The following is a 27676-nucleotide window of genomic DNA, read 5'->3' as shown; positions in this document are numbered from 1 at the left end:
GAGGCAGTGTTTCCACCGTCATCAGATGCCCTTCTGCCTATCTGAGAGCCATTTTTGACCTTGAAAGAGTGTAGCATCCTCCCCCCATCATATCAGTTTTTATTTGTTATTCCTCCTCCAAATGTTGTTTTGAGCTCTACACAGTCACTTGGATCAATCTTATTCTCTTGAAAATGGTCAAAAATAATGTTATTTATATACATCATTTGTCTTCAATGGGCACCAACATGAAAAAAAGCAGCTATGGTCTTAAAAAATATGAGTAAAAAAATGTGATTTAATGACTCCAGGCTATTTGTGACTTATTGTTTAATGGGGTTTAATGATTTCCTGTAGCTTGCTGTGTCACCATGATGAAAATGTTACCCTCCATCAGCCTCACCGTGCCCTTTCCTTGCAGTTATTTATGGTGGACAATGCAGCCGATGACTGGAGGATAGCCATGACATATGAGCGCATCTTCTTCATCTGCCTGGAGATCCTGGTGTGCGCCATCCACCCCATCCCAGGGAACTACACCTTCACCTGGACGGCACGCCTGGCCTACTCCTACGTGCCATCCAAGACAGATGCGGATGTGGACATCATCCTGTCCATCCCCATGTTCCTGCGGCTGTACCTCATCGCTCGTGTCATGCTGCTGCACAGCAAGCTCTTCACGGACGCCTCGTCACGCAGCATCGGTGCACTCAACAAGATAAACTTCAACACGCGCTTCGTGATGAAGACCCTCATGACCATCTGTCCCGGCACTGTGCTGCTGGTCTTCACCATCTCGCTGTGGATCATCGCTGCATGGACTGTGAGAGCTTGCGAGAGGTGCCTGGATCAGTTTCTCACGCTATGCAGCACTGCTCAGCATGAAACATAGATAAGGCATAAAAATAGATAATGTACACACTTCTTAGCTGGCTGTGTGTCTGAACATCAAGATAGAATGATTTACAAGGCGAGATTAAAGCCCTGCAGTAGTCTGACAACACATTTAATCTTATGTACAGCACTATATTGGATTCTTTTCCCTCTTTTTTAAAAATAAGAACAAGTCAGGGTGAAGCTGGAGTGCATCAGGTGCGTGAAGGTTGGCCAACCTATTGCATTTATTATTCGTTACAGGTACCATGACAACCAGGACATAACCAGCAACTTTCTAGGAGCCATGTGGTTGATCTCAATCACGTTTCTTACCATTGGATATGGGGATATGGTCCCAAACACATACTGTGGGAAAGGAGTCTGCCTCCTGACTGGCATCATGGTGAGAAAAGCAGACTGAGTGCTCCAGTTGTTGTTGTTGTTGTTTTGCCAGGCATTCATTTCATTTTATTTATCTTTTAGTTTTGTTTGATGCCAAGATTTTCACTTGGCATTTCCTACATGGTGTTACAAAACACCAGAGATGCACCAATTCCAGTTTTCTTGGCCAATACTGATTCTCTTTCTTTCTAGATCTATTATTTAAAGCATACACAAACATAGTTAGAACTTGTCTTTAAAGCTACTGAAAACTTTAAATAGTACAAATGAATATGTGATCTCAAGGATGAGTTTCTCATTAAGCATCCACAAAAATCGGAGTGAGAATATATGTGCAAAACTATTAGGAAACCTCATTCAAAAACAGCTCATTTGGCCATTTCTGAGGATGGTGGGGGCGTGATCATATTGATTGACAACTTCATTTCAGCTCAAGCAACTCTATTTTCCTTCATTCGTGTTAAAACATTTTCTGCCACAGAATAAAATACCAAATCTGTCAAAGTGACTTTACTTGTTGCGGAGACTAACTAGATGAACTAGCAAACTAGGTTGGACCACTCAAATCTGTGTTTTTTTTCAACTATGCCTCCTGAAATATGGCGCTTATTGTTTGAGCATTAAATATTCTGGTCTTGCATATGCAAATTGAGTGCAAAACATGCAAAAGGAAAAAAAAAGAAAGGGAAAGAAATTAAAAACAAACTAAAAATAATGTCCCAAATTAACTGTTCACATGAGAAACTACCAAATATTTACAGATTACCTCGATGAAGTGCTCTCCAAAGCTTTCTCCAGATATTTAATTTATGTCTTTCATATGTGAAAAGCCATCTCAGTCTTTGTGCATCTTCCATATTTACAAAACTGATATCAATTTTTATCTTAAACTAAACAAAGCATCGTGCAGTTCACAATAAAAAGACAGTAGAAAACAAAATCGGACAGATCTGTTTTTCTTCTTCTAGATAATCAAACCGTCCAGTTTCAGCAGTCAAAAGTAAAATACTAGATCTCAGCTGAGCACAAGGAGACTTCTGCTTTTTAGACAAGCTATATTCAACATAATTCTCTGTACTAACTTCGGTTTAATCATTGTAAATATACGCAGTTTTGGTTCAGTCCCTATGTCGGTGCTCACTGTCCTTTTGTCCTTGGCAAACACAGATTCTCTGAACAAAGCAATATTGATCTTTTCATTATCTTGAAAAGGCCTCACTGTGCATATATCTTTAAACCAAGAACCAATAATTCATTTATCCCAGATAAATATTTGCCTTGTCAAGTCACTGATTCCACACCTGAGCTGAAGATATCTTTCAACGAGCCTCACATGATCCCCATCCCATGTCCACCGCTAAAGCTTTGGTTCTCACAAATCTAATATGTCTAATAATGTCTTAATTTTTGTGAACTGAAGAAAAACAAGCAAATGAAATGAGTAAAAATGCACGTTGTATATCTGTGCCTGTCCTGCCTTGTTGTTTTACAGGGTGCTGGCTGCACTGCCTTGGTGGTGGCTGTGGTGGCAAAGAAACTGGAGTTAACCAAAGCTGAAAAACACGTCCACAATTTTATGATGGACACCCAGCTAACAAAAAGAGTATGTGAGAGCTCGGCAGTAGCTTAATTATTTTGACATCACGGATAATTCACCTGTCTGCGCTCTGGACTCAAATGTTTTCTCTTTTCTTTTTTCTTTTTTTTTTTTTGCTTTTGCACTTTAGGTGAAAAACACAGCTGCGAATGTTCTCAGGGAGACGTGGCTCATCTATAAGAACACCAAACTGGTGAGGAAGATGGACCACGCCAGAGTCAGGAAGCACCAGAGGAAATTTCTCCAAGCCATTCACCAGTAGGTACCTGGCTCTTAACCACCCGAACTCATCATTTGCGTCAGTCTAATGCCTCTTTTTATCCTGCAGTGTGTTCACTTGATGTTAACCGATGCAACACCAACCTGAAATCTGACTTGTTTGACACCTGTAGCAAAAATATGTGCTTATATAATCAAAAGATCTTGTATTTGTTTCATGTGACTGGACTAACTTTAAATTTGCAGATGTGATAATGAGTTGGTCTGTTGATTCTGAGAGGTAAAATATGCACGAGAACTATATTTATGTATATAATATTCACTGAGAGGTTCTTGTAATCCATTTTAACAAAAGCAGAATCAGATTTTATGTGTAAAACGGCATTTTCTCTGAGTAAGGTTTTGGGAAAACCTCCCTTTATTTTCCCTTTAGTCAGTCGTCAGTTTTGCAAAAGTATTCCTGAACAAAAAAAAAAAATTGCCTCGAAATATTCTCAAGTTACAGAATCCACAGCAGTATGATATTGATCTCTCTCCCTCCCTCACCTTTTGCTGTCAGGTTGACTCTTGTGTGTTCTCTTCACTGTAAATCAGATGTCAGGCTGACCTCAGCTCTGACACATGTGGGTTTCTACTTTTCCAGCGGCCGGTCAGACACATACCTGTCAGCTAGTCTTTTAGTGGGTCCCCGAGGACCCCCAAAGTGCTACCTAACTCCAAAGCAGTATCGATTTTAGCCTCACCTTGCTCTTGTTTTTCTCCAACCTACAGTGCTTACAAGCACATCCAGTCTGTGGCTTCTTTCAATAACTGGCAATCAACTCAGTGCTTTATTAAAATAAGTACCTAGATGTGCAATGATTTTGTTGTTACGTAGCTTAATGCTCAAGTGAAATGTCCCCTGTTTGTATGTTTGTGTGCTTCCTGTGGTTTTATGTACGTATATGGGTCTTTGTGGTGTGCAACTTTGATTTGCTCATGAATCTTTTGAACATACATTTATGTTTCAAAGACATTAGGGTGTTTAATTGCAAGGCAGAGAGGTAGAGGAACACACAGATTGTCTGCTGCTGCTGCAACCCGCATCCAGATCTGTGCCGTTTAATAGCATTTTGTCACGGTTGCTTTGTTGAGTCATTATGTCCTCGCTGTCGTACCCAGGCGATTTGCAGCGCTGATGACAGTGTCTCATGTCCACCTCCTGTTCTCCAGGACAGCCTAATAATGGAAATCCCTCGGAGCTAAAGCTAAATCTATAGAGAACCAGATTTGGTGGGAAAAAGTCACGTCCAGCTCTGTGTGCAAGGACAACTACTCAGCATGGTGTCAACATCCTCCTGTCAAACCTTTATCTGCTATCTGCTTTGTTCACGAGGTGGTGGTGTGTTCACAGGCCTTATCTTGGACAGTTTTAAGTATTGCCTTCAGGTGAGATGAATATAGGACAGGAAGTGCCCTGACAGCGAGCAGATCGCTCAAGTGGAGGGTTGGAGAAGGCCTGCAGCCATCCTTGACCTGTCACGAGGTGATAGCAAACATCACATCAGATATCACTGTGCCAGTTTCCTCTGGTCAGAGCTGCAAGACACTGTGAAAAACATTCGCAGAAGTCTTCATCAATCACTGTAAAGGATGTGAGGTGTAAACAGTTGTTAAATGGGGCCGTGGACGCTCCGAGGCACTGTCTGCTGTGTTGGTGAATGTTTACAGGAAGTTTGTTTTGATTTACTGTATTTTCTGATAACCAGGACAAGTGTGGGAAAAAGGGGATTAGCCTTAGAGAGCAAGCGGAGCTGCAGCTACCAGAAACAGTCCAAACATGGCGAGATAACACGCTGGTTGCAGAGAGAAACAGAAACATTGTTGTTCAGAGGCGAGGTGAGAGCGTAGAGATGAGGGTTCCAGCAGCCAGACTTGAGCAAAGAGATTTTGCCATCTGAATATGTTTATCTGATGTTGTAATAATTCATTTGTCTACTTCATGTTTCCTTTTTTTCCTGTTTGTGTCGACACAATGCAATAGAGCTCGAAAGTAAGTCTTCGCCTCACATGTAGATACAGACCTGTTGTGTGCATGCTAACGAGAGCTTGTCCTTGAACCCAATAATGTGACTAAAAAATTACACTCCCTCATTTGATAAGTGAAATTCATGCCACGAGAAAAATGCTGTAGCTTGCACTGATTGAATCGCTTCACATGACACAGTCATAACACTGCCAGATTATTTCAGTTAAGCTGCTACAAATGTTTTTATTAAATGTCTGTTCGACTGAGTAGCATGGCAATTTGATAAAACGCACATTAGTCTCACATTTTTCATCCAATCTCCAACATTTTGCAAACAAACAGCTTTAAATAACCAGCACAAACACCTTTTTCCCACATCCTATTATTGAGTAGATCTCTGCTGCACTTTGTAAACACACCCACAGATGCATATTGAGTGAATTTCAATTATCGGTGATGGAGGGTGTTTTTCTTTCCATTTCTGCATGGATGTGATGAGAATTTGATCTTTAATCAGAAAGCCACTGATTAAACTCCAATCAACTGTGCTTTCACGTACCGAAGGATGACGACTAGAGCTCTACAGGACCTGCAGTAGCACAAGTATATGATTTACAATGTCCCTCAAGTCATGTTATACAACTCAGCAGTCATGCTCATACAGATCAGGGCTCAGGGTCATCTTTCGGCGTGTGGAACCATTGTTACGCCTGTTGCTACATTTGCAGCCACATTTCCTCTCATTTCTCTGTTGGATGACACAGTAGAAAAAAAAGAACAAACGCTGATTTGGTGTTATCATGGCTGGGAAACAGCATAATAACACGGACGTACAGCTGTCACACATTTCCGCAGTAAGAAGAATTAGCAGAGCTAGCAGTAGACAGATTTTAAACACTCCTGAGTTTATGTGGATGGTGCAGTTTTATCACATGATGTCAATGCTGCCAATATTACTGTTTTTAACAGGTTGTGGTACACATATTTTTAGGATTGTGCAAAGGTATAGTATCTTGCGAAAGTAGACAATGTAAGGCATCCTTTGGTACCAGCCATGTTGGCATAGCTTGTCAGGAAGGGGGCTGAATAACGCTCCAGACATAGGCTAAATTTTGGCGAGGGAACAACTGGCATGGCCATTTTCAAAGGGGTCCTTTGAACTATCACCTCAAGATATCCAACGTGTTCTCATCCCGACTCGTCAAATACCACCGTTTTGTCAGTGGATCTAAACGTCAAAATATGACGTACTAGGTACCCATCTGTGTCAGTTTTGGATGTTTTGAGAAGTAATGTCAATTTACGCTTCTTACATGCATTGTGTCTTTTCAGAATACTCTTTCGTTTCCACAGGAAAAGTACAGGTTTTGCTTGTTACATGCATACAGTATTTAGGCAACAAAAGCACATGGTTAGGTTAAAAAAATATGTCATAATTTGGTTTAAAATAAGTACAGCTGTTACTAACATCATGTAACGTCACTTGACATACGTCACTATCATAGCGTGCTACACATGCTAGCACTCTCTGTTGTTAAAATAACTCCAGTGACAAAGGGTTTCACACAGGAAACAAACAACAAGCTCCCGGGTGAAAGTCTGGATGTGGGTTTGACCCATCCTTCTTCCCTTCCACCCACCCTCTTGCTGTTAATACTGCTGTAGTTGCTGGTACTGTGACAAACTGCCACCAGCCGGTGTGTTTCGTAACTGAGAAGGTGTCTGTGTGCGTCGGTATCTGGTGCTGAGATCACTGACAAAGTGGCGGTATTAGACAAGTTGGGAATGAGAACATGCTGAGATATCTAACTAAGATATCTAAATGGGTTCTATGGGTACCCATGACTCTCCCCTAAATTTGAGAAGGCCTGCTCACAAAAATGTTTTGTTCCTTACAATCTATAAACTCTTTAAAATTTAAGCTGTATGTTTGTCTTTTTAAAGAAAAGGTTAACCATCCTATTTGAAGAACAACGAATGAGTTAATATGTTTAGATACTTAATACATCAGGATTGTTGTGGAATTCAAAATGTTAACTGTACCAGTATTAGTCTATGCACATCAGATAATTAGTAACATTAACTGTAAAATAAGAAACCAGAGTATATACTGTAAGTATGTGACTTATTACTCCATATTTTCATAGTTTTCAACCAGCCTATATACTTAAAAAGCACAATAGATTTCCTAAAATTCAGTTACAGCTTTCGGTTTTGGTGCCACCCCGAGATTTTCAGTGGCCCCATCAGAAAAATTTCTGGAGGCACCACTGGCCACTGGCTGCACACATGCAACCAAATGTCTTACAGTATGTTATGGGCCTTACAGCTGTCGAGTCAAGTGTCTCAGTGCTGTCAGATCATCCCCTTTGGGAACGCTGTCCCTTTCCATCTACAAGGTTGAAGAGGGAATCATGGCATGAGGCAGGGCGCTGAGTGCTTGTTAGCTCAGAGATCAGTGGATCGGAGAAACAGGAAAGTGACCTGAGAGGAAGGTCAGGGTAAAGCCTCCGAGCAATCCCGTTTGAGCCCGGGAGGCTGCGACTGTGACCGACGGCATGAAGCTGTCAGCAGGGACAGGCTGCAGAATGGTCACCCTGCCCATTACACTGAGGAGAAATTAGCATTTCTTTTCCCCACAATGAGGTAAAGGGAGGTCATGACAAAGAAAGCAAGTCGAGAGGGTAAAAAATATGGCGCAGCACTAACTGAGATTGCCTTAACTGATTTAGTGGGGTATTGAAAAGCTTAGCGTAGCCGTTTTCCCCTGATGAATAGCAAGCAGATTTAGAGTGCCCATTGAAAAGGAGAACTGCCTATGAGGAGTGATTGACTGAGGGAAAGAGACACATAGAATATAAAAGACGGGGCAAGCGGGCTTCCTCGTCCTGACCTCGAACTGCCCCGTGCTTTGACCCCATCTGACAGCTATTGGTCATCCAACTGTGAAATGTATAATTTTAACAGGTCTTACATCAACTGCAAAGTCATTTAACATTGAATACCTATTATCTGTCATCATTTTTAGATACCTTTCGTTTTTCCTTTCATTTAAATACATGAATAATAAAAGTGCAATAGTATTCTGTCTTTAGAGTCTGCTCTGTATGAAGCATTTCGGTCCTCAGTTGTCAGGACACCTTCCCCTGCCTGTAGTTTCCTTTAGTGACTCCTGTGGCACCCTCTGTTGGTCTAACCTGTCATCTTCGCTCCATATCTGCCTGTCCTAAGGAAACAGAGAAATGATCCCGCATTGCATGAGAATGGGTGCATCTCAGCTAATTAGCAGACCCCGCTCCCTCCCCAAGGGCCCCTTAAATCCCGTCTCAGTCTTCATTACTGTTTGCCTTCGATTCACACACAACCTAATAATCACCTCAAACTGCCGTCATGTCTCCGTTAGTTATACGTTGTATATAAAAATCTGAAATGTTGGCACCATGATGCTACTCTGTGTGTATTGTGCTCAGTTTAATTTAGCATGCGTGGGTGATTCTGGGAGGAGGAAAAAAACCCTCTTTAATATCTTGAAACCACGTGTGGTCGACACTCTACAATACTGCACAGTTGCTGTTTTTGAGCCCCCCGAGAGGACGAGTAAAACAGGCTTTAGAAGCCTAATTAAACAGGAGATGTGAATTATTCAAGCATGTTGTATGAAGTAGGCAAGTTAGTTTTTGCAGACTTTACAAGAGGGATTTTTTTGGATGATAAAAATGTGGGCTAAGTGTCACTGGAAAAAAAAAAATCTGCCTTTTGTGGACTGTTTTTGAAACAAGTAATCATTCTCTCTCTGTAATGCAAGAGTAACAGGATTCATTTAAAGGTCCAGTGTGTAGGATTTCAGGAGATATATTGACAGAAATGTAATATTATATAATCAGTGTGTTTTCTTTAGTGTATAATCAGCTAAAGAAAAAAGAATCATCATGTTTTCATTACCTTAGAATGAGCCGTTTATGTCTACATAGGGACTACGGAGTCTACCATGTTTCTACAATAGCCCAGTATGGACAAACCAAACAATGGCTCTAGATAAGGCCATTTGCATTTTTAAAGTAGCCCCTCCACGAGCTGAACAGCGTCAGAAAAACATTGATTTCTGACATGAAACTGCTTTTTTCAGTGTTTTGACCACCTTAACTCACCAGCTCTGTTTGTTTTCAAGAGAGAAAGACCTCTGTAAATAATTTAACTCCCAGTAGAGACCTCCTGAACATCTGGATCTTACATTGTTTGAAAAAATAGGTGAGCACACACTAGCAGGTGCTGGGCTACCGGCCCCATCTGCAACAAGCTGGACAACATAGGAAAAACACTGATTTGTAATCACCTCAGTCCGTTTGTTTTGGAGGGGAAGTGACCTCTGCGGATAATTCAGTGCCAGGTAGAAAACCTCCCTGAACAATGAACACTGAAGGAATCCTAACTGGATGTGACTAAATCCTACACACTGCTCCTTTAAGTGGCAAATTGTGAAGACCTTTTTATTTTCTCAGTTCTGATCCCACTGTTTTTTATGCTTATATTGGAAAGTCTCAAAAGGAAAACGGTCCTCATATGTGCAGATTGCTGCTATCAAAAGATACCCTGTGTTAACATAAACTAGTGTTTGATATCTGTGGCTTTTGAGTGACTAAGAAATTCATAAACCTAATCGTAGAAAAGTTGGTTTAACCAGAACTTTAAAGATACAGCAGCTTTTGTAGTTTTATAATCTGATATGTCAAGTAGCTATTGAGTGGTAAAAGTCCTTATCATTCTTTTAGTATGGTTGTGTTGGTTGAGTCGGACATAGAGCTGGTCTCATTTTCCTCTGCGGCAGCTCTCCCGCCCTCTGTGGTCTCCTTTCCACTTGCATGCAGCTCAACCAAAACAGACTGACCCCTGCATTCTCTACACACATCCTGTGCATGTCCTAGGAGTGCTCTCCGTGTGTATGCCTTGTGTGTGCACAAATCTAATGACAAAATTCTGATAGCGTTAATTTATTGGGTTCTGAATGGTCTTGTGTTCAGATTAAGAAGTGTTAAAATGGAGCAACGCAAGCTGAATGACCAAGCAAACTCACTAGTGGACCTTGCTAAGGTAAGCTAGACCAACAGTCTACTGCTGCATTGTACATTAGGACACACAACTATCCTGATACCTTTCTTTTCCTGTGTGTGATTGAATTCAATGCATGCTAGTTCACTCGCTGAATTAGTTGTGTTTTCTGATATAATCAAAGTCTACAGGTGTCAAATAAACAGACAGGCTGCTCACAGGGTGATTAAAAATAAATCTGTGTGATGCCTCTGGTTGTCTGCACTCACCTGAGGTCTTTTGGGTTTGAAATAATAACTTCATTTTATTTCACAGCATAAAGCCCCGGGATGTGTTCTCCGGAAAATTACTGAATGAGAGTAACGAGAAACCCCCTTTGTGTCTGTGCTGGGTTTTTTCACCTTATGTATTCTCTGATGTTTGTCTCCAGATGCACTAAACAGAAGTTGACAAACCTTAGGGAAAGACCAGGCAGCGCGCCAGCCTGACACAGCAGAAACAGTAACCTGGGAAGGGAGACACACTGTGATCTGATGATTCAGCCAGAAGTAAAGGCAGAGAAAGGGAGCAGGGGAAGGCAGAGAGAGCTTTGACATTCAAACGTACAGCACAGTCAAACTGGATTCAGGCCAGCATGTCATGAAAAGTATTAGTTCATATTCCCCAATCACCTCGTGCTGTAAAACGCCAGTGAGAGGCGGGATGTGACATTGGATATCAGGTGGCTTTAAGCCAGTGCCACTCAGCTGTAATCTCTGTTATAAGAGTCTGTTGCCATAAGAGGGCAGAGTGGCTTCAGTCTCCTCATGCTCTCATAGGAAAGATGGAGCTAAATAGAGCTGAACATATCATTGGCAGCTGTATTGCCACTGCAGTGCAATGTGAAATTCCTCAGATCACAATGTATCCCCTTAACTCATTATCTCCTTCACAGTCTAATATGGAACGTGTTTTCTCATTTTAAGCCACTTAAGTGATGCACTGTTTGGGTGAGTGTTGTTTCTCTCCGCAGCATTTTCCTCACTGTGCCATTCAGGCTGAATTACATGTCCTCGAAATTGCGAAATTGCTCACTCAAGCTGCTTTTAAAACAATCTCTGCCACTCTCCTTCTCTCATTCTCTCACCCAGAAATGGGCTGATGGTGTCAATTTGTGGTTTTTATTATGCAATTGAAGTAGATCTATAATAACGGCATATATTCTTGCTCCATCAGTTTCATCCTCTATTTATGATATTTGTTCCCTCGTGATTTACTGGGCCTCTTTTCTTGGTCTCCAGTATTTTAAGCCATCACTTTTTTATTGTGTTCTTGTTACATATCATGATTTACAGATGAGGCACAGACTTCAGCTCCACATACAAGGAATTTCATAGTCAGAGGCAGCATTATGTACGATAAGATATCCATACATTTAAGAATTTGGCCATCATTTGCATTCATGATCCACTGAGAAATCCACGCATGACAAGGAATCCTGATTAGATTAGTGTTTATGTAAGTAATACAACACAGTAAAAACCCCTGCCTCTGCTAACCGTCAGGCTGAGCAGTGTCAGTGCTACTTTAGCTCTCCCTGATTCACATAAACAACCTATCCCATTAAACCCGCCTCAAATCAGAAGAGGACAAGGTAAGTGATGGATGGCATCGCCTCCAGGCTGCCAGAGATTATCAGTCCTCCGCTGAATAATGCCTCAGAAACCGCCCTCCAGCAGCATCACCCCCACACCTCATCTGGAATGTGACATGGATTTCTTTAGTGAGTTGTTGACTATTTTTTAAAGAGTGAACTTCAGGAGTTAAAAAGCTTCTGCCACAGTTTATATATATATATTTTTTAAAGGCCTGTGCTTTAATGGTTGACGCATCAAAAGAGCAGAAAGCATCATGCAAACTCAGCAGGCACCTTTCCTGTCTGCTCAAAGTCATGGGCTAATGTACTCTGGTGTGCATGGACACATGAACTCTTGTAAACTGGTCGTATAAAATCTACCCTTCTCAGCAAGGCTTTAACAGAAAATTGTTGTCAAGGTTAACCTGACGTTTCCCTGAGTTTTTTAATGTGGAATTCACTTCAACCTCCACTCCCTCCAGACTGCGGATCAATGGGAGACCTGCTGGTGAATTGCAGCCAACTAAATGCCTAAGACAGACTCCATGACAGAACTATAATAAAATAATTTACTTTAATGTGTAAAATTTAATTAGCCAATTTGCCTGGGTTTTCATTTTGATAACTTATATTTTCTCTACTTTAATACTCAGCTGTCCCACGTGGCATTTTGTGTTAGATGCTAAGATTATAGGACTGGTTCACATTCTTTAACTTTGTCTTAAAACACACACATGCTTAAATGTACATGTTTTCTGCAGTCAGAGTCAGTCACATCGCTGCATTCCCAGTGGCATACTTTGTCTTTTACTCTCAGTACGTACTGCAGCTGCCCTTACAATGTACATACTATATGCATAGAATTGGGACGTACTACTAGGTCGTAACACTGCGCCCTTAACTTTAATGCTCTTGCTCAAACATCCTGTGCAGTTCACTGTCTTTCAATCAGCAACAGTATATTAATGTATTATACACATGAGTTGCAAAAAAGATGAACTTCTCACACTTCAACGTGCCATTATCCGTCATTGTGGCTTCTGTCAGCTGTCAACGAGCTGTCATGTGTTTGCAGCTCAGCTGATGTGACGGATCTTCTGCTGTGCAGAGGATTGTGGGTCTGAATAGAAAAGCATGCTGGATTGCGTACTGCAAAATGCGACTGGATGCAGAAGGACATTCTGGTATTTTTGGCATATTGCATTTGACATATTAAGTACTGAGACGTGCTAAATCTTTTTCTGGCACACTAAATGGGTGTTTGGAACACATCATGTTTTTAATACAGAATTCCCTCTCTGTTTTACTGGTCCTCCAACGTTTGTCAGCAAGCAAATACTGCCAATTGAAGCGCAGACAGGGAACTAAAAAGACTATAACTTTGGACAACCTGATTTTAACTTAGGCTGCTGCCTTATATTGGCTTAAACTTAAATGCATTTTTAAACACTGTAAGGACTGTGAATTTGGTCCCCAATTACTGATATTGAAATTGCTTTAGAGAGGGACATCTTTGATGCACTTCAGACAAAGTGCAGAGAGTGAACAATTGCAAGTGTACATATGGGCATGTGAGTATTGTTTTCAGACAGACTTTAAAAATGTGGACACGTCCTTTAATTGTGTTTTCGTCAGACAATTCATATGTTTTTCTTTTGTTTTGTTTTTGTCCTAATATTTAAAGACCGTCTGCAGTCTGAAAAGAGAAAGTCTCTTAATGTGAAGGTCAACGCCTCTTATACTTCTTTTCCTCTGCTTTTCAGATTCATCTCTTCCAACAGTATATTTATAGAAGTATTTAAGAAGCCTGTGTTTTTTATCTATATGTTATCCTATGTGTTAATAATGGATACATATGGTATTTCCAGGTTCTCCATCAAAAATAGCACCAATTTGTAAAATGATTGTGTTAAGCGTGTTTCCTCTCCCCTGTTCCAGACTCAGAACATCATGTATGACATGATATCGGACTTGAATGAGCGAGGAGAGGACATGGAGAAGAGGATTGCCCTGCTGGAGACAAAGCTGGAGACTCTACTGAGTAACTTGCAGGCTCTGCCAGGACTCATCAGCCAGGTCATCAGCCAGCAGCACAGGGACTTCCTGGAGGTGCAGCTCCAGCCTTATGACAAACACAGCCCTGAGCGCTCACAGTCGGTGTCCCGACGGAGGTCGTCCTCCACAGCACCGCCCACCTCCTCCGAGAGCAGCTAGAGTCCAAGGGGAATGCCTCCACTGAAGACTTTTGCCATCATATGGCCAAGTTGCATTTATCGTAAAGCCTTATGGTTTCAATAAGTATTATCCAAATTCTGATGACAGAATCCAAGATACTGGGGACAATGCATTTTAATGGATAACTTCATGCTGTTATTTGTTTTTTATTACCTCAAAAGATGATGTTATCTTTGCTCTGGTGACATGACCACAAATAATGGCGCTTCCCTCAGTAAAAGGCCTATCGATGGGGGTATGATACGAACTCTACTCCATCTCTATGCAGAGATAGCCAGTTTTAGGTGGCAAGGTTACCATGTGTGAAACTATTGCACTAAAATAGTGCTTCTCACAGACTTTGTGCTTCTGCTGGCTTGATTCAGTTGCCGTGTTCCTCAAAGCAAACTGAGAAACCACTGAGAAATCAGTCAGGGAGCATGACAGTGATATTGGGGAAAAGTGCTGTGTTTGATGGACTGGAGTGAACTGAGAGCAGACGGCAGATGAAAATCGCTCCTGCACACTGTCACTCAGAGATAACTTAAAAAGCTTGAAATGAGGAAAAAAAGCATATATCTTTTAGGTTAGAAACAGCATCAACTATAGCGGTTTTCTTTTGCAGAGTGCCCCTGTAGAATGACTATTTTTGGGGCGACGTTGCAAATAATTTAATCCTCTAGTCAAAATGAATGCATCAAAATCTGTACTTGCACTTACTTTTTAATCAATGCACTTCAATGCTGACTGACGTATGATATAAAGATGCGTTGCTCATTAAAAGAAGAACATTTGAGATGTTTGGGCATGGGTTTATTATTGTCAATTCTCGAGTTGTGGCTAGTGTTGAATCAAGTTAAAGCCCTTTCTTTTGTTTGTCACACAGAAGCATAGACCTGTCGAGGTCTACAGAAATGAGTGATCACAAACTCAGTAATTACCCCTCGTCATGCTGTGTCTCACCTCCTGTCCTTCCTTCCTGTGCTATTTATGCTTGCTGTCACCCCAGCTGGGCAACAACAGATGCTGAACAACAACTTGCTGAAACCGTATCTACCTTTTGAAAAGAAAATGCCTATTTTTATATATTTTAATGAGGACAAGCACACCTCCTACAACTAATCAAACAACGACGGGGACGTATGAAATGACAGATTCAGCATATTTAGCACATGGTTCAATATTTCTTGGACTGGAGTTCAGATACATACACAAAGTCGTCTGTTAGGTTCTTTCCTGAACTTGATTGTAGGCTATTTAAAAATGACATTATTCTTCAGATTGCATTTATTTTTTACAGCAAAGGCTTTAGATGACGCTGTTGGCTGAGCTGGAAGAGCAATATTCAAGAGCCAAACTGGTACATCTACCTACAGCGGCTGGCATTTATTGAGTTTAATGTCAAAAAAATCTAATTAAGATATATTAAATTTGACTGAAATATCCTCCTTGGCCTTTCACACAGTCTGTCTCCATGTCAGCTGTGTGAAAAGCCCTGATGTGGCCAGTATACCCTCTAGACATTAATATTCACCGTATGAACATAGATGTTAATGCAACCTTTTCAAAGGTTCACGGAGCATAGCATGGGTCAGAGGAGATCATCAAATCAGCAGCACTGAACTTGTTCGACCAGCCCACCCACTAACCAATATGTCAATCAGATGGTCAACAACATGACAGATGTTCAGTCCACAAACTTCAGCAACATAGAAACCAGTGAGAGATTATACTGTATGCGACTTAAACAATAAACAATTAAACAATAAAAATATACAATTTGACTGGACTGTGTTCTTTCTTTATTGTGTGAGAAGTCGTATTAAGTCGGACATGTTAAGTGTGTGTTACACTGATATATAACTGTATAAGTTGTGGTCAGAATGGCTTTTCAATTTAATTTACTTTGATCTAGTGTGACAGCCTTTCTTGATTTGTCACTGACCAACCAGGAGATGTCTATACAGGGTAAATATTACCCCAGACAGTAACTTGTAGGCATCCTAATGCAGACTGTAAGAGGCTGTTTCAAAGAAAAAGTAAATTCCAGCACACACTTATCACCTCTGAATTGATTTATTAAAAAGTCTACCTTTCTTAGGTGATATTAAACAATCAGTGGTGTAGTGGAGGGTATACACAGGTATACAGGGTATACCCACCTCTTTCCTGCCAAAAAGCCATTAGAATATACTGTATAGGAGAGTACACCCACTTCCTCCTCATGAACCTGCCCATCTTCCCACTATAATACCCATCTCATTAATTACCAATACATCACTGTCAACAATCATAAAGTGACACTGTTTCAATACAGCCCATATGTGCATAATAGTCCACAGCTGTGTTGGAGGTGTCATCACACAAAAACCACCTACTCAAGATTCCCTCTTATATTCGGCCATACAATAAAGGCTGATGCACAATGGCAATATATACACAAGACATAGCCCAAGTATACAGTACACAAATGCCTGTCCTATAACCCTAGATTCATCCATATGAATATACAAATCATACACACCAAAACATATTTTCACTATTATGTTAACAGCATTTCATTAAACATGTAAAGCTAACAGGATCAGCCACTGGCTTGGTCTTAATTTCACACCACCACACTGCAGCTCTGTAAATACAGACTCCCAGAGGTACAGGCTCAAATCAATCAAAATAATCTAATTAAAATGGAAAAGCGGCGAGACGAATTCTTGGTAATCCAAATATCATGGATAATTAAGAGTCAGTCTATGTCCTGGGAATTCACTTTTTAGAAAATATTTAAGAGACTTGATTCCCTGCGTCACACAGGAGACAAAACAAGAGGTGCGTTTCCCTTCTGCTCAGACTGTAGGAGGTTTACCATCAGTGGTGTTAGACGTACTGTTTTAGTTATAAAGTACCAACACCAAAATGTAAAAATACACCATTGCAAGTAAAAATCCTACATTAGTAGAAGTGTTATTGGCAAAAAAATGTTCAAAGTATGTGGGGCAGCTGTGAATCAGAAGTTAGAGCAGGTCATCCACTAATTGGAAGATCAGTGGTTCAGTCTTCAAAGTGCATGTTGAAGTATCCTTGAGCAAGATATTGAACCCCAAATTGCTTCTGCAGCCTGTTCCATTAGTGTGTGAGTGTATTAGAAACTTCACTGAAAAGCAGGTGATACCTGGTATGGCAGCCTTGACCACCACTGTATGAATGTGTGTGTGTGAATGGGTCAATGTGACTCGTAAAAAGCATTTTGAGTGGTCAGATGACTAGAAAAGTTTATACAAGTGCAGGTCCATTTACCATGTCAAAGTAAAAGTACTCACTAGAAAAATGACCCCTTTGACGACATTATTAGATTGTTATGCATTAATATGTAAACAGCATTTTACTATTGCAGCTGGTTGGCATGTAGCTAGTTTTAACAACTTAATATACAGTTAGGTACAGTAGTTTAAGTCAGTGGTTCCCAGCCTTGGGGCCGGACCCTTCCGAAGGATTACAAGATAAATCTGGGGGAGTGAGATGTTTAATGGGGTAGGGAAGCAAGTTCTTTGTCTTCTATGTGTATATGTATATGTATATATATATATATATATATATATATATACATACATATATATAGTTATAGTTATCTATATATATATCTAAATGAAATCCAAAATGTAGATGGGATATGTCTCTTTGGTGCAACTGCTAACATCTCACAAACATCTGTGACCTGCAATGAGGGGGTCTCAAAGTAGACAGTTGTCTTTTGTAAAGGGACACAAGCCACAAAGGTAGGGAGGGACTGGTTTGATCTTTAACAACACATTTTATTCTATGAGACTTTAAATTCCATATGTTTTTTTGCATAAAATCTCAACTAGTGATTGTATCAGTAGAACATATGCAACAGAGTAAAATGTAGGGTACAAGAATTGCCTCTGAAATGCAATGTAGAGTCATCAAGTAGCATAAGGGAGTGTTCGTTACTTATGAGAAGGGAGGGGTTGGTGCAAAAAGGGGGAGGCATGTCAAATAATTTTTAAGCACTGGGGAGGGGCTTATGTCTTTTAATTTGGCTTAGAGGAGGGGCTGTATTTTGTATTTATTTTACAGCGAAGGCTTCTATCAGAAAAAAGAACATGACCAAACTAACCTTTAAACAGTGATATTTCATCAAAATTCCGTTATTCCTTGTATCATTTAAATGTTGCCAAAAATGAAAGGTTGCATAAAATAACCAGCATGCACAACAAGCGTGGAAAACCAAGTTTTTTTTTTTTTAGTCTGGGATTTTGACTTCAGCTTTTCGCTTTCAGATGTAAAAGGGTACCTTTTTAAAATCTAATAACTAATTAACTAATACAGTCACTCAGGGAGGCTCAAGGAAAGATATTTGTAGCTTCGAGGAGGGTGAAAAAAACATATAATAAAAGAAGTTACAGGCCAGACACCTACCTTCTCTGACAGGTAAAGATCAGTCCCTAAAAGAGAAACAGAGAAATATTCAAGTACAAGTTGGCTGTCACAACAAATGTAGGCTACTTAAGTGCAGTACTTAAATATAAAATATATAAATATACTTTGTTACTTTCTACCACTGTCCCTCATTAATATAAAAGACCTGATGCACGGTTTTATCTTTAAGTAGATACTGTTTTCCCCTTCTTTAGTATTTTTGTCCTGTTAGTCAACGCACTGGGCAGAACCTCGACTAAGTTCTCGCGAGATTTCCCGCGAAGCAGCACACCGCGGTACTTGCGTGGTGTGAACCAGTGTGCATGATAAAACAACATCTAACTTAGCCAACTTCCATGTAAAATCTTTTTTAACTTCTTTCGGTAACATTGGTTGTACTCAGGAATCTCCGTCACCATGAGTATACTTGCCAAAATAGCAGAGATCGAAAATGAGGTAAGGTACAAGTAGCCGGCTTTTTAACCCTGTGAGTCAGTCACGTTATAGCTACATGCTAACCGCTAGCTAGCTGTTAACGCTAGCAACCGTTAGCCTAGCTCCCACAGCTGGGCCACGTATAACACCTAATATTTTTGGCTCGCAGTGTCTTGACAGGTTATAGTGTATTAAAAAAGTTTCTTTACTTACTCAGTCACCTTGTTTGTGTCTTGTTAATCAGAGTCAGAGGACGTTGCTAACCCATACGTCAGTAACGTTAGCTTACATACGGTTAGAGCTGACTCCAGATTGTGTTTGACTATGACGGTTGACCGACGGCGCGACGTTACAGGCTACATACACCAGTGTGTGTTGTCCCTGGCACACACAGTAAAATCCAACCTTAGTAATAATGTTCATGATGTTAACATGACAGACAACTGTTTCGTATTAACCAACGTTTTCATTGGAGTGTGTTGGGCTGCGATGATGGAGTGTAACAGAATCTGACATGAAAACAGTATTACAGCATTGTCTTATAGTGGTCATTTCCTGCATTTAACGTTTTAATTGTTTGTAAGGAGCCTTGAACGATAACCTTTTGAGTACTGAATTGCTGTGTAGTATAGTGTTATTAGTTCATCTGGATCATTTCAAAGTACTGGTGCAGAGATAATGCAAGAAGAAACTTGAACCTAGCTATGATCCTTAGGTTTAGTGATAACCTCTCATTAGTTAACTTTAGATTTGGTACTGTCTTGGACTGAGCAGGTGATGATACAGAGGCTCGGTAAAGGGAAACCTCACATTAAAACACTTTCAACACAAGCCAGTTAAGATCTCCATGTTCCTTAGTCATCATTATCTTGTATCCTACCAGCTCCTTATTTTAAAGGAATTACATGTCTTAAAACAATAGTCAGGTGCCTGTATGAACACTGAAATTGCTTTTGTATATTTTAATGAGCCTTCCTGTTTATGGCCTTTAAAAGATTTCCTTCTTACTGCATTTCCAATGTAAGTAATGTGATACTAAATGTATGGACTTCTTTCTATGCAAAAATGTATTCCAAAGTTTATCCAAAGCTCATCACAAGTTCATGGGTTTTTTTTCAAGTTGTGTAATCTTTAGTTTTTATTGGACTTTAAACAGTTAAAACTGTCTTTGACATATTGATTACTGTAAAACTGTCATGTAAAGGACAAAACTTCACACTGGTGTTGTTCCTGTTTGTTATAGATGGCCAGGACACAGAGGAACAAGGCCACCGCTCACCACTTGGGTCTGCTCAAAGCTCGTCTTGCCAAACTGAGGAGGGAGCTCATCACACCAAAGGGAGGCAGTGGGGGTGCAACAGGAGAAGGTAAAATCATGAATTTTAAATACTTTCAGTACCGTTTCTACTCTTATCTAAGTTGTTTGTCTTTTTTTGGACGACCATGCATTTAAGCTTTTTCTGTAAGGTTGGTCACAGTTACACTTCACATTTACATATTTTTACTTACATACACTTACATTTTTTAACAGTATTTGGCTGGTGCTAATTTCCAACCCTGGTTTCACCTTTCACATTTGAACCTGAACTGGTACTTACAATTCAGCATCGGTACCTAACAGTACCTTTTTTTCGGTACAATATTCTCTCTGTGATAAAAAAAAAAATGTCATTTCAGTTTATAAAAATAATTCCAAACTTCCAGCTGACAGGCAAAAGTCTGGAGATTACAAACCAGAGCAGAGTGTGCTGATCTCTGGACAGATGCGAGCCTGCACAGAGCTGATGCAGACAGCTGTATGGATTAAAATGACAGCATATCTGTTGCTTGAGATTTGCCAGTGAAAAACACATATGCAGTCTAGACACAGATAAGGTGTCAACCTGGCGCTGCTACACTGCATTCCTGCATTGTGGCTGCGATCAACTCGGGCGGCCACAGGCAAAATGTGAAGGCTGTCAGATACAGAAAATTGGCATTGATTGATTCAACGTGAATCAGTACTCCAAAGTAATTCGGTCTGTCCCCTTAAAAGTACTAAGTTCAGTACCTAACCCTACTTTTCTGTTATCTAAAGCATCATAGTTGATATTTTGTTGATTCAAGTTTCTGTCTTTATTTTGTCTTTTAGGTTTTGATGTTGCAAAAACCGGTGATGCTCGAATCGGCTTCGTTGGTTTTCCCTCAGTCGGCAAGTCAACACTGCTAAGTAACCTCGCAGGTGTGTACTCTGAGGTTGCTGCCTACGAGTTCACCACTCTTACAACAGTACCCGGAGTCATTCGCTACAAAGGAGCCAAAATTCAGGTACAAGAGTGTGTTGTTTGTTAGAATTAGGAACCTCAAAAGCATTTTAAATTTGGTGTGTTTTCAGTGAGTTGCTAATTTTCTTTTTTGTGTCTTTCCCTATAGCTCCTGGATCTCCCAGGAATCATTGAGGGGGCCAAAGATGGCAAGGGAAGAGGCAGACAGGTCATTGCAGGTAATGACATGATCAGTGATGTTTCTGCCAAGACTGAGACAGGTTGTCATTGATAAATGAAACCAATTTCTGATTGTCTTTCTGTTTTAGTGGCTCGAACTTGCAACCTAATCCTGATAGTGCTCGATGTGTTGAAGCCTCTTGGTCATAAGAAGCTAATAGAACATGAGCTGGAAGGCTTTGGCATCCGACTGAACAAGCAACCACCCAACATCGGCTTCAAGAAGAAGGACAAAGGAGGCATCAACTTCACAGCTACAGTATGTCACGTAGAATGAGAGTAATTTAAATACAGAAAAACTAATGTCTCAACATTTTCCCATTTAGATGAGTCACTGAAATGAATAATTTAATGCTCTAAAGAGTTTGTGTTTGTTTTAGTGTGTTGTGTGTGACAGTGTTATAAATGCTGGTTGTCTACTTGTCTTTCAACACACTGATAAGCTGAACCTGAGATTATCATGACGAGAATCATCACTATAAGTTGACAGTCAATTAAAGGATGTCCCGTAATATTGCTGTTTGCTTGCCATGTTTTGACATGCAGGATTGTAGTTGTCAAGGATGTCTGTAGTCGATTGTCTTTTCATTTTGATGATGGGCATCCCATTAGTTTAAACAAACATGTGGAAGCCTTTAATAACCAAGGTGTGTGTGTATACAAAGAAGGCGTATAAAGCTTTGAGGTTTTATCACCTCACTAACACTAAAACACTTTTCAATGCCGCCCTCTGGTGGACATGTATAAAATTACACCTCACTAAGTTGCTCCTGCACATTTATTCCCCTGTCCTGTTGCAGAATATCTGCATTTATTTTATGTTTGGGAAATACCATCGTCATTGGCTCTATATTATGTTGCTGATTTTCATTAATAGCTTCTTTTTCATTGTTTTACCATCTTGTGTTGATTGACATCACACCTGTCCTCCCCTCTCTCCTTAGTGTGCACAAAGCGAGCTGGATGCTGATACCGTCAAGAGCATCCTGGCGGAGTACAAGATCCACAATGCCGACATCACTCTGCGCAGTGACTCCACGGCTGATGACCTCATTGACGTCGTGGAGGGAAATCGGTAAGCTGCTGAAGTGCCAGAATGGGCCCTTCTTAGTCATCCCTGTGGGTGTGGCCTGCTTGCATTTTTAAATCCCATTTCAATTCCCACTACACCAGTGCAGATAAATTTGAAAATGCTATTTATGGGTTCCAACTACACTTGCATTTTCAGACTACTTACCATTATTTTAATACGTGTGAAATGCATTAATGTATAAAGTGTAGTTAAGCAATGTCACCTCTTACGTAAAAACCAAAAGGATTACCGTTCCTCATTGTAGTTAGGTATAAAAACTGAGCATATGTGTTGAAAAACTATGGATAATATAGGGTGGGGCATGCGTAGCAGGTCTCTGCTGTGTTGTATATTAGACAAAAACCTCACTTCTCAGGACACTCTATCTGCATTTTATTGCAAGGCACTAGACAAGGCAGCAGCAAAGCCTCACTGCAATTGTAATGAAAAAGCTTCCTCGAGTCTCTCCTGCATAAATGCTCTCTGTGCCTTCCCAGGGGGAAAAAGAGTTGAACGAGAGAGAACATTATGCACACTATATTGCAGTGTGGCAAATAAACTGTTGTAAAAGAAATATATACCCAAATATATTCTTCATGTAAAATATACAAAAAATGTAACAGTGCAATAATCCACATACCTGCAGTTTTATAGAAACAAAGAATTCACAGGAAAAGTCCTGCATCGGGTCAGGTACCTGGTGGGTTGTCCAGAAAAAGGTGATGAGAAGATGATATTTTGTCCAGGTACGGTTCTTGGTGAAAAAAAAGAGCATGCAGGTTAGATAGCTGTGTTGCATTATGAATATATCAGTATAAAATGAGGATAATGATTATTAAACTTGATGGTTTAATCGTCGGACTGCTTTTAAAGTGTGGCAGCTCTGTTTTCTGTGCTAGCTGGAATATGAGAGCCGCTCCAATCAGGCGCATTAACTGTGAAGATGTGCTGTTCAGCATGATGAGAATAAGCAAAAAATATTCATTTAAATTATATTTCCTGATGTACCTTTGTTTTAAATTATAATGTCTTAGTTTCATATGCATGAAATGGCCCAATATGATCACTTTAAACATGCTGCTTAACCAAATTACAGCTCGTGGTTACTATAGGATTTACAGTTTCAGTTTGGGCTGCAGATCTTGTGGTGTCGGGTCGGGTTGCGGAAGTAATTGGTCACATTTGACAGGGGTATTGCATGTCGTGGTTCCAGTTCAGGAGCAGGACTTTTTCAATGTGTGTTTTTTTTTGTTTTGTTTTGGGGTTTTTTTGGCAAAAATGCTCTCCATGCCTGTGTAACACCATGAACAGAGTCAAAAAAAAAAAACACTACACGTTAACCAACATGGCCTCAGCAGTACAATCTAGCCTTGCAAGCTACACAGCATCCCTGCCACACACATGCCTTGACACAGTCCTCTTGTAATTAACAGATTTATATATGAAAATAAAGTTTTATGTAAAAATGTCAGTATATTCTCAGTGTTGCAAATGTAGCAAAAACACAGACAGTAAAATAGTTAACATGCGTACCTTCTTGTCAAGTCCAGAACAAAAAGGAGAAGTAAAGCCTGCAGACACACTTTTGGTCCATTAGTAAAACAGTCACTAAACTTCCTGTTAAGACACAAAACATTCAGAGGAAAGTGCATGAATTCTACACAAACACACATTTCTCCCATAAAAATACATTAACATTATATTTTGGAAGCATGGGAAACAAATTAAGTGTCAACATGTACCTGTCTAAATAAAGGTCTCTGCTAATCCACTTAAAATTCTACAGAAATTTGTAATGCTCTGTTCAAAATTTTGCTCAACACTCACACACACTACTTCCCACGAATCAGAAATGACCTTGCTACAATAAATAAACTAAATGAAGTGTTTGTTATAAGCTTGTTTAACATTCAAGGAAAATATATATTTGGTTTGTAGTTGTATCTGACAACTTGAGCCTGAAACAGCTCACATGCAGTTAAACAAATGCTGCTGGTAAATGCAGTAAAAGGTTGAAAGCAGCTTGAATTGTTGGTAATTATTTGCTGGATGTTTTTTCAGTTCAGTTATGACAGTTAAAGCAGACAACAAAAAAGGTGCGAATTCACTTCAGACTACATTCATGTTTGCTGACAGTGCAGAAATGTCACGGACAGCAGCCACTGACAGTCTCTTGTCAACAGGGTCTACATCCCGTGCATTTATGTGCTCAACAAAATCGATCAGATCTCCATCGAGGAGCTCGACATCATCTACAAGGTGCCCCACTGTGTACCCATCTCGGCCCACCACCGCTGGAACTTTGATGACCTGCTAGAGAGGATGTGGGACTACCTCAGGCTTGTGCGCATGTAAGAGTTGTTTTTACAATCACCACTAGGGGGTGTGAACGGGAGGCGAAAGGGAGATGGGGATATCAGTGGTGCAGAATGAAGAATCTACTGTATGTGAAATTTAATTTTTGTTGGTTCAGCCTGGAAGATTTGACCTAGGACATGTGTTTATTTGCAGCTACACTAAACCCAAAGGCCAGCTTCCTGATTACACGTCTCCTGTTGTGCTGCCTGACGGACGAACCTCTGTCGAGGATTTCTGCTTAAAGATTCACAAAAACCTCATCAAAGAACTTAAGTAGTGAGTACTGAAGATTTGGCATCAATTTTTCACCTTTTTAAAGGGAGTTTTGTGTCCAAGCACATAGATTTTTATCAGGTCTCCCTACATACGTTTTTTTTTTCTCCCTCCTTATTATTTCATCATATCCTAAAGGGACAGTTCACCCCAAACCAAAAGCACATTTTTCCTCTTACCTGTAGAGCTGTTTATCAGTCTAGATTGTTTTAGCCTGAGTTGACAAGTGTTTCAGTTATCAGCCATAGAGATGTCTGCCTTCTCTCGATCATAATGCAACCAGAAGGCACATAGCTAGAGGTGGTCAAAGCACCAACAAAATACATTGAAAAAAACCCAGTGGCGTTGGTGAGCTAGCGGTAGATCCATGCTGCCCCCTGCACAGTGATTCTGTTGGCAGGTGTAGAAAGAAAATAGTTCCTACATGAAACTGATCACGACAAGGTCTGTGGATTATCTTGAGTAACTGGGTCATGATTTCTGGAAAGAGACATTGCTGTTGAGTTTTTCAAATATATTTTTTGCTGCTTTGAGCACCACAAACTACTTGCCATATGGTTCCATTATTTTCAAGAGAAGGCAGACATCTCTGTGGCTGATATCTCCAACACTCGGCAACTCACACCAAAACAATCTAGGCTAATAAATAGCACTACAGATAAGAGGAAAAATATGTATTTCTGATTTTGTGGTGAACTGAAACTTTAAAGGTTTAGTGCGTCAGCCTCAAAGGGAGGAATGGTTAGTTATGCTGCGTTCACATGGACTACATCAGATGGTAGACGGCAACTGAATAGCATTTTAGTGGACAAGAGTATGAGGGTAAATACAGGATATCACGTAGCTCCCTAACACACAGAAGAAAACATGGCGGATCTGGACAATTACTGGACATTACCAGAATAATAGAATAAATTACCTACTTATCCTTTTCACATTGGCCGGGGGGCTGGAGCCTATCCCAGCTGACATGGGGCGAGAGGCAGGATGCCCCCCTTGACAGGTCACCAGACTATCACAAGGCTGACACATAGAGACAGACAACCATTCACACTCACATTCACACCTACAGCCAATTTAGAGTCACCAATTAACCTGCATGTCTTTGGACTGTGGGAGGAAGCTGGAGTACCCAGAGAACACCCACGCTGACACAGGGAGAACATGCAAACCCCGCACAGAAAGGCGCTTGGGTCGAACCCAGAACTCTCTTGTTTGAGGCAACAGTGCTTACCACTGCACCACCGTGCTGCCTGTAATTTTATTTCATATATTGTACATCAGCATCGCAACATATTTACATGCATATTTTGTTTTATGTCCTCCTATTCTGTTTCCCCATGCTGTCCAGTTGGTGTTGTGTCTGCCTGATTCCATGTGAATGCAGCATTAGATATAACGTACAAAAATGTTTAAGTATATCTAGAAACCGTAGTCTTTATATAGACAGAATATTTGAAATAGATTCACTCCACATAAAGCTACCTTTAGTTGCTGGCATTGTGAATTTTTATTCAGTAATCAGGTGAGGATCATTTAGATGTGTAATATTATTAATCTGCTCTAGTCCACACTCCTGCTTGATAAAAGGCATCAATAGAGATACTGTATACCAGAATGACAAGTGGTCATCAAATGGTTTAAAACAACACAAGCGCTTTAATCACGGCCATTACCCTCTTTATGGCGAGGTACGCCAGATAAGCATTAATTCGAGAGTGTAGATTAGGATCTGAAATGATGTGTTGCACCACCATCTCCAAATGGGAGAGCTAAGATCGTCAATCAGTCAATACGTTAGTGCTGCTGAGCATTACCTATCCTCAAGGGAATTAAAGGGTCAAACAGTGACACATGCGATTAGGAAGCCTTTGTAACTAAAGGATGTCATTGCACCCTGTAGGTTACTTTACAGTGCAGAACCATTGTTGCTGCAGCAAAGAAAGAGTCATAGTATCTGTATCAATTATTTTCTGCTGTAATTAAGATGTGGATTACTGTATAATGAGCTCTTTCATCTTTTTTGTGGTTCTAAGATGGTAGAAAATGAAGTGTGCATCCTGTTTATTGCCTTAAATCATTCAATCATTTCAATATATTTTCTCTTTCAGCGCACTCGTGTGGGGATCATCAGTGAAACACAACCCTCAAAAGGTGGGCAAGGACCACGTGCTGGAGGATGAAGACGTTATCCAGCTGGTGAAAAAGTAAAAAGGAGTCGTCGTCCACTGCATGGCTCGTGTATCACAACGTGTTCTGTACAGTTGCTCATTAAAACATTAAATATTTCCATTGGAGCATCTGTGTCACGCAGCGCCCGTTTTTTTGGCTATAATTTAAAACGAAATGACATGAATGTAAGTGTCACGTTTCAAAGAACACACAGTACTTAACACCATGAATAGTTCATATTGAATATCGGTTAAGGCTTGATTAAAATCTAAAAATCTGTTCAATAAAAACATTAAGGAATCTTGCTGTTTTCATTCTTGTGCAACTTTTATGTTTTTCTTTTTACCATGTCGCATATTTCTCCAGTACAGCACGCTGTAATCACCAAATGTTTTCACCTATTGTGCCTTCATTTATCAAGTATAGCAGTTTTTCTCTCTCTGTTTAAATCAAGATAATCTAATGCACTGGTCAGCCACAGAAATGTTGC

The 27676-nt window shown here is 40.3% G+C and overlaps 2 protein-coding genes and 1 long non-coding RNA gene across 5 annotated transcripts in view; 2 read left to right on the top strand and 1 right to left on the bottom strand.

The window, feature by feature from the left end:
• Nucleotides 1-15740, top strand: part of kcnn2 (potassium calcium-activated channel subfamily N member 2) — a 33099-nt gene extending 17359 nt beyond the window's left edge. For 2 of the 3 annotated variants that reach the window (XM_078161909.1, XM_033646886.2), the window contains exons 3-7: nucleotides 401-819; nucleotides 1117-1258; nucleotides 2750-2860; nucleotides 2985-3112; nucleotides 13681-13850. In XM_078161909.1, the coding sequence (XP_078018035.1) occupies nucleotides 401-819; nucleotides 1117-1258; nucleotides 2750-2860; nucleotides 2985-3112; nucleotides 13681-13705 (825 nt within the window). In that variant the 3' untranslated portion in view covers nucleotides 13706-13850. Of the gene's footprint in view, nucleotides 1-400; nucleotides 820-1116; nucleotides 1259-2749; nucleotides 2861-2984; nucleotides 3113-5750; nucleotides 5759-10062; nucleotides 10170-13680 lie in introns of all 3 variants that reach the window. The other variant, XM_078161911.1, reaches the window with a different exon arrangement.
• On the bottom strand, nucleotides 776-19149 carry LOC144458725 (uncharacterized). The gene is made up of 3 exons (XR_013488112.1): nucleotides 19042-19149; nucleotides 18394-18419; nucleotides 776-851 (listed from the first exon to the last, which is right to left on the bottom strand). It is a non-coding gene; the product is annotated as an uncharacterized LOC144458725 (long non-coding RNA).
• Nucleotides 18665-27487, top strand: drg1 (developmentally regulated GTP binding protein 1). The gene is made up of 9 exons (XM_033646889.2): nucleotides 18665-18849; nucleotides 20072-20195; nucleotides 20960-21135; nucleotides 21241-21310; nucleotides 21401-21570; nucleotides 22256-22386; nucleotides 24567-24734; nucleotides 24895-25017; nucleotides 27126-27487. The coding sequence occupies exons 1-9, from the start codon at nucleotides 18811-18813 to the stop codon at nucleotides 27223-27225; spliced, it is 1101 nt and encodes a 366-aa protein (XP_033502780.1). The 5' UTR covers nucleotides 18665-18810; the 3' UTR covers nucleotides 27226-27487.
• The last annotated feature ends 189 nt before the right edge of the window (nucleotides 27488-27676 follow it).

The sequence above is a fragment of the Epinephelus lanceolatus genome, chromosome 19 (assembly GCF_041903045.1).
Source record: "Epinephelus lanceolatus isolate andai-2023 chromosome 19, ASM4190304v1, whole genome shotgun sequence".
NCBI lineage: Eukaryota > Metazoa > Chordata > Actinopteri > Perciformes > Serranidae > Epinephelus > Epinephelus lanceolatus.
Note: the sequence above shows the minus strand (reverse complement) of the source record. Positions and strands in the feature narration are given on the sequence as shown.